The sequence below is a fragment of the Neofelis nebulosa genome, chromosome 2 (genome assembly GCF_028018385.1).
Source record: "Neofelis nebulosa isolate mNeoNeb1 chromosome 2, mNeoNeb1.pri, whole genome shotgun sequence".
Lineage (NCBI taxonomy): Eukaryota > Metazoa > Chordata > Mammalia > Carnivora > Felidae > Neofelis > Neofelis nebulosa.
The window spans coordinates 143,750,527-143,763,678 of NC_080783.1; the positions used below are offsets into that span (position 1 = coordinate 143,750,527).

The 13,152-nt window shown below is 39.7% G+C and overlaps 1 protein-coding gene across 5 annotated transcripts in view; it reads right to left on the reverse strand.

Moving 5' to 3' along the window:
- Positions 1-13,152, reverse strand: part of RPAP2 (RNA polymerase II associated protein 2) — a 106,390-nt gene that overhangs the window by 6,088 nt on the left and 87,150 nt on the right. For 3 of the 5 annotated variants that reach the window (XR_009257952.1, XM_058716580.1, XM_058716583.1), the window contains exon 12: positions 3,831-3,980. Coding sequence is in view for 4 of the 5 variants with exons in the window: in XM_058716580.1 (XP_058572563.1) it covers positions 3,839-3,980 (142 nt within the window). In the remaining variant the exon portion in view is untranslated. Of the gene's footprint in view, positions 1-2,550; positions 3,430-3,830; positions 3,981-9,574; positions 10,070-13,152 lie in introns of those variants that run through there. The other 2 variants (XM_058716582.1, XM_058716584.1) reach the window with 2 other exon arrangements.

Consider the following 13,152-nt stretch of genomic DNA (forward strand, 5'->3'; position numbering starts at 1 on the left):
GTGCCACTGTGTTATCTGTAGAGTTGATCTTTCTGGTCATGTTCTCTGGTTCTTTGTAGTTTTTGCTACTTTGGTTCCTTTTTTTCCCCCCTCCACTCAGAGAGTACCCTTAAAATTTCTTGCAGTGCTGGCTTAGTGGTCACAAACTCTTTCAGTTTTTGTTTGGGAAGCTATTTCTCTTTCTATTCTGTATGACAGCCTTGCTGTATAAAGGATTCTTGGCTGCATATTTTTCCTATTCAGCACATTGAATATTTCCTGCCACTCCTTTCTGGCCTGCTAAGTTTCAGTGCACAGGTCTGCCACTAACCTTCTGTGTCTGCCCTTGTAGGTTAAGAATCTTTTGTCCCTATCTGCTTTCAGAATTCTCTGTGTATTTTGCAAGTTTTACTATGATATGTCATGGTGTTGACCTGTTTTTTGTTGATTTTTGAATGGGCTTCTCAGTCTCTTGGACTTGGATGCCTGTTTCCTTCCCCTGGTTAGGGAAGTTCTCGGCCATAATTTGTTCACATAAACCTTCTTTTTCTCGCTCTTCATCTTCTGGGACTCCTATGATACAGATGTTATGTAGTTTCATGGAATCACTTAGTTCTCTAAGTCCCCCTTGTGATCTAGTAACCTCCTTTCCCTCTTTTTTCAGCTTCATTATTTTCCATAATCTTATCTTCTATTTCACCTATTCTCTTCTCTGCTTCTTCCATCCTCAATGTCACTATATCCAGTTTGTTATGCATCTCAGTTAAAGCAGTTTTAAGTTCATCCGGACTAGTTCTTAGGTCTTTGATCTCTGCAGCAGTGGTTTCTCTGGGGTCTTCTATGCTTTTTTCAAGCCCAGCTAGTAGTCCTGTGACTATTGTTCTAAATTCTTGTTCAGATATATTGTTTATATCTGTGTTGAGCAAGCCCCTGGCTATGATTTCTGCTTGATCTTCCTTTTGGGGAGAATTCCTCCATCTTGTCACTTTGGCTAAGTTTCTTTTACATGTTTTAAAAACCTGTTATGTTTCCTGTATCTGAGAGTACTACTATATTAAAGAGGAGTCATACACTGTCCAGGGCCTGACACTCTAGGAGCATACTCTGGTGTATGATATGTGGATTCTGCTGTTGTTTTGGCTGCTCTTTCCCACTTGTCAGTCCTCTACAGAACTCTTCCTTGTTTGCAGTGGTGAAGTGTTTGGACCTCTAGGTAAGCTTTGATTTGTTGGTTGACGTAACCCTAGAAAAAAAGGGTGGGGGGAACTAATCCTATAAAAAGAGAAAGGAACAGGAACAACAACAAAAAAAACCTAAACAGACAATCAGAAACTATAAGGTTGATTCCAAAGAAAAAGAAAGGGGGAAAAAAAAATCAAACTATGAGTCTGATTCCAAAGGAAAAAAGGAAGAGGTTAAAAAAACAAAAACAAAAACAAAAAAACTTCTGTTGGTGCCTGGGTGCTGTGCTAGTCTGGAGGAGAAGCATTTTAGTATCACTTTTGCCCCAGTAAATAAGCAGTTGCTGGCACAGAGGGGTAGGGTGTGGTATAAGTGGCTCTCGCTTCCACTGGGGGCCACTGTGTTGCTCTCTGAAGTCCCACCATGTTGGGTTTGGGGGGGGGGGCATAAAATGATGCCACCCCAATCTTTGTACCAGGACTGGGGACTTCAACCCCTGCTTCTCAGGCAGCCCTCATGGATTAGCGAGGGAAGTCAGCTTGCCCTGCGCCAAAACTCTCTTGTATTTTTCCTTGGTGAACAGCTGGGATTCAAAACCCAAAGTCTTAAAGCACCCAGCACAAGGCAGATTTGCTCCCCACTCCTGGAGTAAAGCCTCTCCCCGCTTCTGATTAAAGACCTTAAGCTGGCACCTGCAGGGACTTTTGTCCTTGGGGTGGCAATAAACCCTCTTCCAAAAGTATTCCAGGAAGGGGACTGTTCTCTACCAGTGGGCCCAAGGGATCAGAGATTGCTACACCATGCTATGCCCTTGGGGGCCAGGGTCCTCCTCCCCAAGAGCATGCACTATGGCTCTGCTCCTGAGAAAGTAACACACTTCTGAAACCTCACCGTTTCGGGTCCAAAAGCTTTTGACAGAAGAAGAACTGGTACACTCAGTACTTCTCACTCCCCAGTCCATGGTCCAGAGACGTTTTCCTCTTGTGCAAACACGATGCTGCACTCTCACAACCCCTCTCTTTCTCTTCTTTTGTCTCCACAGAAAAAGGTTCCCTCCCCTCCCTGGCTCTGCTATTTTATCTTCCTCAATTCACATAGACGCACCTTGCATCTGCTAGATCCTTCTGCCACTCCACAGATCTATTTCCTGTGTGTTCCAAGTAATCTGACCTCAATACAGCTGTTTTTGAGGGAGGAGGAAAATCCAGGGTCCCTTTACTTCTCTGCCATCTTAACCGGTCTCTCCCTGTCTCTCATAGGGAAAATGATGTAATGAGGGCCCATTCATTCAGAATCCCTTATAATACTGACAGAGTCTGGGTAAAGGTTTACCTTTGATTATTTACATTATTTGTGTAAGTAAACAATGATTACAAAGGAAGTGTTAAGTCCACTTAAAACATCTATTGTCAAAAGTCCTCAAAAATACTTTAACGCCATCTGTTTACATACAAGTTTTAAATATGTTAATTAAAAATGATTCTTGATTGTATTATTCATTAAATAGGGAGGACTTCTGGGTAAGGCATTCTTTGTTATTTTCTTTACCTGAAGCTCAATGAAACAAACTCCAACTTCACTATATTTTTAGAAGGGGCTCTGAATTGATGTTTACACAGGTCAACCTGAGCTCATTCCCTATGTAAAAGCCTTTGTTTTACAAGGTCCTCAGGGGAGCAGGGTCATTTGAAAGCCACTGGGAATAAATTGGGCAGTAGTGACTGTGCTGACTCCTTATGTTCAATTATCAAGCAGGTTCAATAAAGGGATGCTGTTCCTTCTTCTCTGCCAAAATTCCTCTCCTTCTCATAAAAGATGTGCTTGAAGAGCTTTTTGTTTTCGTTTTTATAAAAAATAAAATGATATATATCAAATGTGCTTCTGTGAAGTAGATAGGATTGGAGGCAGAGAGGGGAATTTTCCTTTTTAAAATTACATTTGCAATTCTGTATTAATTTTTACAGTAAGCTTGTATAATTCAAGAAATTGAAAGTTAAAAAGAAAAATAAGCTCCCCGAGAAGGTCTCATTTGTAGTTTTGGCTAAATTTCTTCAATCTTAACATTAAATCACTACTTATCTGAGCACCTGAGAGAATGAAGTGAGAAGTAAAAGGAGGAAAGGGAGAGGTATGATTAAGGCAGGATGAAAGAGGGGACACTCTGATAGTTGTGAAAAAGGCAAGAACCTGGGAGAGTAGAGGACGGCTATGTGCCAGGGAGCAAGGTCCGGATTCAACAGAGCAGGACTTGTACATTCACTGGCTTACCTGCAAAGGAGATGACTAAGCTATTGGCTGTGTTGGGAATGGTTTGAAGAGGGAAGAAAAAGTTCTCAGTGGATGGCTACAGTGGTTAGGTTTCTTCCCAGGAAATAGCAATGTACTTTAACGAGTAAGATGGGACATAAGGGATGATCTAGGTTTGAGTATGAAGAACTAGCTGCAATCGCCTCTAAGGAGGAATAACAACAAGGATGGGGCAGAAAGTAACAGGAGTGGGGAGGAAGTGAATGGGGCAGCTGGGAAAAAAGGGATACCATGTTTTTCCTTAACAAACTGAGGATATCTTGAGGTCTATCCTTAGTTTTTAATATTTCTAATAGGAAAAAAGATTCCAAATGGGCAACAAATGAAAAAAACAAACCAAAGTAAAATACAATCCAACTCACCACTCTGGTTAACAGCTGGTTTTAAATATGAGAGTTAAACTTTCAAGGTCTTCATTCTTTAAATGCAATTCTTTAAGCAGAGTCTCTATAAACTGTGTGAACACCATGTTTTCCTGAGAATGCTTCTGAATGCCAAGAATTGGGGTCAGTCTGAAAAAAAAATTTAAATGCATATCCATGAAATAAGAAGGACTAAGGGGGCTCCTGCCTTCTACATGGCAGAGGGAATTTTGTTAAATTGGAGAGACTTCATCTATCTGCTATGACAAAACCCCCTGAGACAGAAGGCTTTACTAATAAAAGCAGAGGAGAAATCTCAGGAAAAGACTGAAAGATCAAGCATATTGTTAAGTATGGAAATAAACCTAAAAGCCTGAATCTATAACATGTTCTTCATTACCCCAGAAAAAGCCACCAAGTTCTTCTCAGAAATGAAAATGAAGTATTTCCACTTGGGGAAAGGAGGCTGCTGAAAGAAGCTTGGAGGTGGGGAATTGCTTTTAAACTAAACTGAATGTTTATATCACCTGAAAAATAAAAAAGATAAAGACAAATAGGATTGTATTTTGGATGAAACCTTAACATTTTTATTTTTAGAACACTAAACAGATGAACTACATCTTATATGGCATTTAATACAAGCTTTTTAAGGAACACTGCTTTTTTCTCAAGGCATTTCCAGCAAATACTCCTGAAGACAGATTATTCTCAAAAGTAATTTTCAATGAAATGTCATTAAATATTCACTTTTTAAAAATCATGCTTACCAAAGATTAAAACCATTACTTTTCATATATATATGTAAAAAATATATAATAATGATATGTAATTATATACTTATGCATGTTCTCGAGATTATATACTTATACAAACAATTATATACTAAAGCATCAGCCTTTGTAAGTTATATTTCTGGAGAGCTTTTGGGGAGAAAATTCTTTTATCCTTAAACAGTCTTACACTTACCACAAAGGTCTTCCAGATGCTTTAACACTGGGCACTGCCACCAGGCACATCAAATATAAATAAAATAACCTTCTGATTTAAATCAATAAGGCTCAAGGAATCGGCGTGGAGCAATTCCACAGTAGTGAGTATGGAAGGCAAAATGTTATTTTCTGAGAGACAGATTCCTTCCTTGCTTAGCCATCTCATACAGAAAGCACAAGTAAAAGGAAATATTTGTTACTACTATCTAAAGATGGCTGGCACTTTGAGAAGGTGGTAAAATCTCTATATTCCTCAAGGTATAAAGAAGTGGAGACTAGATGACTCTTCCAGTGAAATCCAGAGTTCTACATGGGGAAACCACTTTAGTGTATTCCTTCCCCACCTTTCTTATATTTCTTTACAGCTAGAGAATGCAGTACCAGGTTTTCACATTTTACGAGCTTTGTCTACAGGTATTCCCCAAAGGTAGGAAACAGGACAACCCAAGCTTTCAATGTCAAGCCCAAGCAGGCACTTGGGCAAACTGGCATTTGTGGCCAGCTATTCCTGAGGCATCTTCCTGCAGTGAAGGTGGAAACCAGAAGTTAACTCTGGCTTTTCTCACGTGTATCAAGTTTCTCCTACCCTGCAATAAGACCAAAGTTACTGGGGATTGGATAATGTTAGCTAAAATAAAACCAAGAAGTCAGAGGAGGTAGCTCGGATATGTCAACTCCATACAAACCTAGCTTTTGTGTATATTTAAGAACGGTACTTACATGGCATGTCCAAAACAATTCCTCTGGCTTTCAAAGAGACTAGTATTTGGTTCATATATGAAAAGAAAATCTCAATTACTTCTCAAAGTGCCATTCGTATGTTTTAAAACTTACCCCTCAGCTTAGATGTAAATGGTGACTAGATTTCTCAACCTATGTGCCAATATGAGAACAGGAAATGAAAAGATCAAGAAGCAGCTTCTAGGAGAATTGTTCTATCAAGTGCCAGGGTTATAAAATATTTTAGGAATATTTCTGATACTTCTCTAGCAAACTTGCAGGGCTTAAATTATAATAACTTCATTATGTGTTCAAATACACCTAAATGTTTTGTTTAGAAAAAAAATGTGGGAAGACAGCAATGTAGAAAAGACCCTCAGATCCTCTCCTGTATGACACACTGAATCCACACCTACATGTAGACCAATTCCTCTTAAAGAACTGAGGGCTGACTGAACAGCTCCTGCCCAACCAAGGAATGAGGGACCACCAATGGAGACATAAACAACAGGAATCCTGCCCTGATGTTGCAAACTGCAGTGGAGAAGGATAGTACTGAGGGACCAGGAGTAGATCTCAGCCCTTACAGCACAGAAAAAAAAAGCCACACTTTAAAAGGGCATCTAGAATATAAAGGAACCAGCTCTCTAGAGCATCAGATAAAGGGCAGGGAGCTGCTAGACTATGCTCCGTGGGTCAGAGGTACTGGCCAGTATCATTGTTTATGTCCCCTCTCTACCTTGATGGCATAGACAGGAGCAGGGTACAGGCACCAGAGTTGGTCTGCTGCTTCACTGAGCCCCAGTCCCCTAGACCACACTAGCCCCACCTGCCCTGCTACAAGGAAAAAAGGCTGTAGACAACAAGGACAACTAGTATATAAAGGAATGAGCCCCAGGGACTCTGCCAAAGGGCCAGGGAGCTGCTGGAATGCTGTGGCGTCAAAGGTACTAGTGCATGTCATTGTTTATGTCCCCACTGCCCCTTCATAGCATGTACCAAATCAGGGTCTGGGCAACCTAACGCACACTAGCTCTAGTGGTCTCCCCAAGGTAGCCACAGTGCAGTGCACACTGAACCACCCCTAGACAGCACCCACTACAGCTCCAGCTGTCTTGTCAAGGCAACAGGGCCCAAATCATCCTGTACCTGTTTCAACTCTAGATGATTCACCAGGGCAACTACTGCACAGATTGCCCCTGAGACCTCCTAGCCTGCAGCAGCTGTCCTGCCAGGGCCCCTCAAGTGCAGACAGCTCTGAGACCTGGCTGGTGTGTCTTAGCTCCAGCCATCCTGGCAGCATGTTCCTCACATGGAGTGCCTTGGGACCCCTGGCCTATACCTGATTTAGCTCCTGCTGTCCCATCAAGGAGCACCCTGTGACTCCAAGGCCACTTTGGTTCCCGCTGTCCTGGCAGCGTGCCCCCTGTGTGGGGTGCCTTAGGACTACCTTGTTCACGCCTGCTTCAGCTCCTGCCATCCCACCAGGGAACCCTGTGCCCATTCAGTTCCAGCCACCTTGCTAGGGTGCCCTATGCACAGAGCACTGTGGGTCTCCCTCCCATCCACCCTCCAACCCCTGCTGCCCATTTTGACTTCATCTACCCTGCCAGAGTGCTACATGCCTGGAATGCCCAGAGCTCTGAGCCTACACTGGTTACAGCATTAGCCAACCAGCTAAAGTCACAGACAGTCTACACCAGAGATATTCCTATACAATGCCATTATTTCAAGTCTAGGAGAAACAGCTGTTCTGCCTAATTCACAGAAACATAGAAAGTCAAACAAAAGGAGGCAGAGGAATATGTTCCAAAAGAAAGAACAAAGCAAAATTTCAGAAAAAGAAATAAATGAAACCAACACCAGCAGTCTACATGATAAAGAGTTCAAAGGAACAGTCATAAAGATGCTCACTGGACTTGAGTGGATAAACTCAGAACTTCAACAAAGATACAGAAAGTATAAAGAACCAATCAAAGTTGAAGAATGCAGCAGCAAATGAAAAATATAATGGAATGAATCAACAGTAGATTAGAGGATGCAGAAGAAAAGCTCACCAATCAGGAAGACAGGGTAATGAAAAGCATCCAAGCTGAACAACAAAATAATAAAAGAATTTTTTAAAATGAGGATAGGTTAAGGGACTTCTAGCACACCATCAAGTGTACTAACATTCACATTATAGGGGGTCCCAGAAAAAGGAGAGAGACATCTAGGTCCAGGAAGCAGAGAAAGCCCCTAGTAGGATGAACCCAAGGGTATCTACACCAAGACAAACTACAATTAAAATGTCAAAGATGAAAGAATCTTAAAAAAAAAAAATGCAAGAGAAAGCAATAGTTACACATAAGGAAAACCCCATTAAGCTATGAGCTGAAATTTTGCAGGCCAAAAGTAAGTGGTAGGATATAGTCAAAGCGCTGAAAGGGAAAACCTACAACTGAGAATATTCTACCCAGCAAGGTTATTCAGAATAGGAGAGTCTCCCAGGCAGACAAAAGTTAAAGTTCATCACCACTAAGCCAGCCTTACAAGAAATGTTAAAAGGACTTTTTAAGCTAAAAAGAAAAATCATAATTAGAAACTTATGAAAAGAAAAAACTTCTTGAGTAAAGCAAACATATGGTAAAGGTAGCAGATCAATCATTAATAAAACTAGTGTGAACACTGAAAGACAAAAGTGGTGGGGCCACTGTGTGTGTCACTCGGTTGAGCATCTGACTCTTGATCTCAGCTCAGGTATTGATCTCAGGGTCATGGGTTCAAGCCTGACATTAAAAAAACCAAAAACCAAAAAACAAAAAACAAAACCACAGTAGTAAAATCATCAGACATTTCTCCAAAGACAACATCCAGATGGCCAACAGATGAATGCAAAGATGCTCAATAGCATTCATCATCAGGGAAATGCAAATAGCCCCAATGAGGTATCATCTCACACTTGTCCGAATGGCTAAAATAAAAAAAACTCAAGAAACAAGTGTTGGCAAGGATATGGAGAAAAAGAAACCTTGTGCTGTTGGTGGCTTTGCAAACCAGTGCTGCCACTGTGGAAAATAGTATGGAGGTTCCTCAAAAAGGTAAAAATAGAACTACCCTGCAACTCAGTAATGTACTACTGGGTATTTACCCAAAGAATAAGAAAACACTAATTTGAAGAGATATGTGTACCCCAATGTTTATTGCAGCATTACTTACAATAGCCAAATTATGGAAGCAGCCCATGTATCTAGCAATAGATGAATGGATAAAGAAGTACACACACACACACCAGAGTATTATTCGCTCATAAGAATGAAATCTTGCTATTTGTAACAACATGGATGGAGCTAGAGAGTATAATACTAAGCAAAATATGCCAGTCACAAAAAGACAAATACCATATGATCTCATTCATATGTGGAATTTAAGAAAACAAATGAATAAGTGGGGGGAAAAGAAAAGAGACAAACCAAAAAACAGACTCTTAACTACAGACAACTAAGAGTTACCAGAGGGCAGGTTGGTGGGGGGAGAGACAGGTGATAGGTGAGGGGGGTTAACAGTACATTTACAGTGATGAGCACTGAGTAATGTGTGGAACTGTCGAATCACTATTATTATATACCTGAAACTAATATAACACTGTGTATTAACTACACTGGAATTAAAATTTTTTAAAAAAGTAGTAAAACCGATTATATCTAAAAATTAGTAAAGGGACTAATAAAATAAAAACACGTAAAATATGACATTAATATGTAAAACATGAAGAGGAAGAGGAAAAATGTGCTTTCAGAATGTGTTTTAACTTAACCATCAAGTTAACACAGACTGCTATAGAATTAGGATGTTACACATGAACCTCATGGTAACCACAAACCCAAATCCTTTAACAGGTACACAAGAAAAACAAAAAGAAAGGAATCCAAGCCTAACACTAAAGAAAGCCATCAATCACATGGGAAGAGAGCAAAGGAAGAAATGGACAGAGAAGAACTATTAAAAACCCCAGAAAACAAATAACAAAATAGCAATAAGGCCATACCTACCAATGATTACTTTAAATGTGTATGTCCTAAATGCTCCCATCAAAAGACATAGGGTGACTGGATAAAAAACCAAACCCATCTATTATGCTGCTTATAAGAGACTCACATCTTATCTAAAGACACAGATTGAAAGTAAAGGGATGGAAAAACATATAACCATGCAAATGAAAGTGGAAAAAAAAATGAGGGTAGCAATATACTTTAAAACAAAGACTGTAACAAGAGACAAAGAAGGGCATTACATAGTGATAAAGGGATCGATCCAACAAGTGGATATAACAACTATAAATTGTAAATCCAGGAACACCTAAATACATAAAGCAAATATTAACAGACATAAAGGGACAAAATAACAGAATACAATAATGTTAGAGGACTTCAATTACTTACCATTGATGTAAGGATTCCACTTACATCAATGGATAGATCATCCAGACAGAATGAGCTCCTCCCCGGCTCATACTCTTTCTTTCTCTTTCTCTCCCTCAAGATAAATAAACTTTAAAAAAAAAAAAAAAAAAGGTACAACATAGGTATGTTAGAGTCCATGGTATCATAGTAGTGTTGTGTGGTGACAGATAATAGCCATAATTGTGGTGAGGATAGTGTAATGTATGAGTTTTTGAATCACTGTGTTGTACAACTGAAACTGATTTAACACTGCATGTCAACTATACTTCAATAAAAAAATAAATGAAAAGAAAAAAAGTTAAATGATCTAAGAAAACACATTTGATCCTTCCTTAACATAGTGATTTGATCCCTTTACATGAGACTGTAAATAAATTATCTCCATGATCTTCAAGGAGGGGGATTCTACACCTCTGGGTGCAGCATGTTGCAATGGATAACAAACTTTAAGTTCTAGACACTGTTCCTCATATATAAACTAAATGTCTCTTGCAGAATTTTGTTTTCTCCTTCATGGAACTTTTTTGGGGGCAAGCTCTTAAAAGTCATTTCTTCATATTCTTGAAAACAGTTCTCAATTAATTCCAAGTCCTTTTAATCCTTCCTCATGAATGCCATCTGACTGCTCCTTATTCAGATTGGTATTTTTCCCTAAACCCCCTTCTAGCTTCTCATTTTCCTAAAATGTACTGCCCCAGAATATATATACTGTCCAAATTCATTACTTCAAAACAACAACATACTTGCCACCTCACAGAAAGATACCACAAAATAAAATCTTTCGTGTCTATGTTATCTTTGAAGTACCATCTCAGGATCTTATCAAATACCCCTCCCCCCTTTTTTTATTTAACTGACTCCCCAGACTCCTCCTTTCCTCTTAACTCCTTATCTGTGCACTATTAATCATTACATGCTAATCACTTATCTAACTTTTTCACTAAAGAACTCTAATCCCTATTACACATTGAAAGGGACTCATGCCTCTGTTCTAGTCCTGAAATGCATAGTAGTGAATATTTTTTTTTTTTTTTTTTTTTTTTTTTATTGGATTTTTTTTTTTTTTTTAATATATGAAATTTACTGTCAGATTGGTTTCCATACAACACCCAGTGCTCATCCCAAAAGGTGCCCTCCTCAATACCCATCACCCACCCTGCCCTCCCTCCCACCCCCCATCAACCCTCAGTTTGTTCTCAGTTTTTAACAGTCTCTTATGCTTTGGCTCTCTCCCACTCTAACCTCTTTTTTTTTTTTTTTTTCCCTTCCCCTCCCCCATGGGTTTCTGTTACGTTTCTCAGGATCCACATAAGAGTGAAACCATATGGTATCTGTCTTTCTCTGTATGGCTTATTTCACTTAGCATCACACTCTCCAGTTCCATCCACGTTGCTACAAAAGGCCATATTTCATTTTTTCTCATTGCCATGTAGTATTCCATTGTGTATATAAACCACAATTTCTTTATCCATTCATCAGTTGATGGACATTTAGGCTCTTTCCATAATTTGGCTATTGTTGAGAGTGCTGCTATAAACATTGGGGTACAAGTGCCCCTATGCATCAGTACTCCTGTATCCCTTGGATAAATTCCTAGCAGTGCTATTGCTGGGTCATAGGGTAGGTCTATTTTTAATTTTCTGAGGAACCTCCACACTGCTTTCCAGAGCGGCTGCACCAATTTGCATTCCCACCAACAGTGCAAGAGGGTTCCCGTCTCTCCACATCCTCTCCAGCATCTATAGTCTCCTGATTTCTTCATTTTGGCCACTCTGACTGGCGTGAGGTGGTATCTGAGTGTGGTTTTGATTTGTATTTCCCTGATGAGGAGCGACGTTGAACATCTTTTCATGTGCCTGTTGGCCATCCGGATGTCTTCTTTAGAGAAGTGTCTATTCATGTTTTCTGCCCATTTCTTCACTGGGTTATTTGTTTTTCGGGTGTGGAGTTTGATGAGCTCTTTATAGATTTTGGATACTAGCCCTTTGTCCGATGTGACATTTGCAAATATCTTTTCCCATTCCGTTGGTTGCCTTTTAGTTTTGTTGGTTGTTTCCTTTGCTGTGCAGAAGCTTTTTATCTTCATAAGGTCCCAGTAATTCACTTTTGCTTTTAATTCCCTTGCCTTTGGGGATGTGCCGAGTAAGAGATTGCTACGGCTGAGGTCAGAGAGGTCTTTTCCTGCTTTCTCCTCTAAGGTTTTGATGGTTTCCTGTCTCACATTCAGGTCCTTTATCCATTTTGAGTTTATTTTTGTGAATGGTGTGAGAAAGTGGTCTAGTTTCAACCTTCTGCATGTTGCTGTCCAGTTCTCCCAGCACCATTTGTTAAAGAGACTGTCTTTTTTCCATTGGATGTTCTTTCCTGCTTTGTCAAAAATGAGTTGGCCATACGTTTGTGGGTCTAGTTCTGGGGTTTCTATTCGATTCCATTGGTCTATGTGTCTGTTTTTATGCCAATACCATGCTGTCTTGATGATGACAGCTTTGTAGTAGAGGCTAAAGTCTGGGATTGTGATGCCTCCTGCTTTGGTCTTCTTCTTCAAAATTACTTTGGCTATTCGGGGCCTTTTGTGGTTCCATATGAATTTTAGGATTGCTTGTTCTAGTTTCAAGAAGAATGCTGGTGCAATTTTGATTGGGATTGCATTGAATGTGTAGATAGCTTTGGGTAGTATTGACATTTTGACAATATTTATTCTTCCAATCCATGAGCAGGGAATATCTTTCCATTTCTTTATATCTTCTTCAATTACCTGCATAAGCTTTCTATAGTTTTCAGCATACAGATCTTTTACATCTTTGGTTAGATTTATTCCTAGGTATTTTATGCTTCTTGGTGCAATTGTGAATGGGATCAGTTTCTTTATTTGTCTTTCTGTTGCTTCATTGTTAGTGTATAAGAATGCAACTGATTTCTGTACATTGATTTTGTATCCTGCAACTTTGCTGAATTCATGTATCAGTTCTAGCAGACTTTTGGTGGAGTCTATCGGATTTTCCATGTATAATATCATGTCATCTGCAAAAAGCGAAAGCTTGACTTCATCTTTGCCAATTTTGATGCCTTTGATTTCCTTTTGTTGTCTGATTGCTGATGCTAGAACTTCCAGCACTATATTAAACAACAGCGGTGAGAGTGGGCATCCCTGTCGTGTTCCTGATCTCAGGG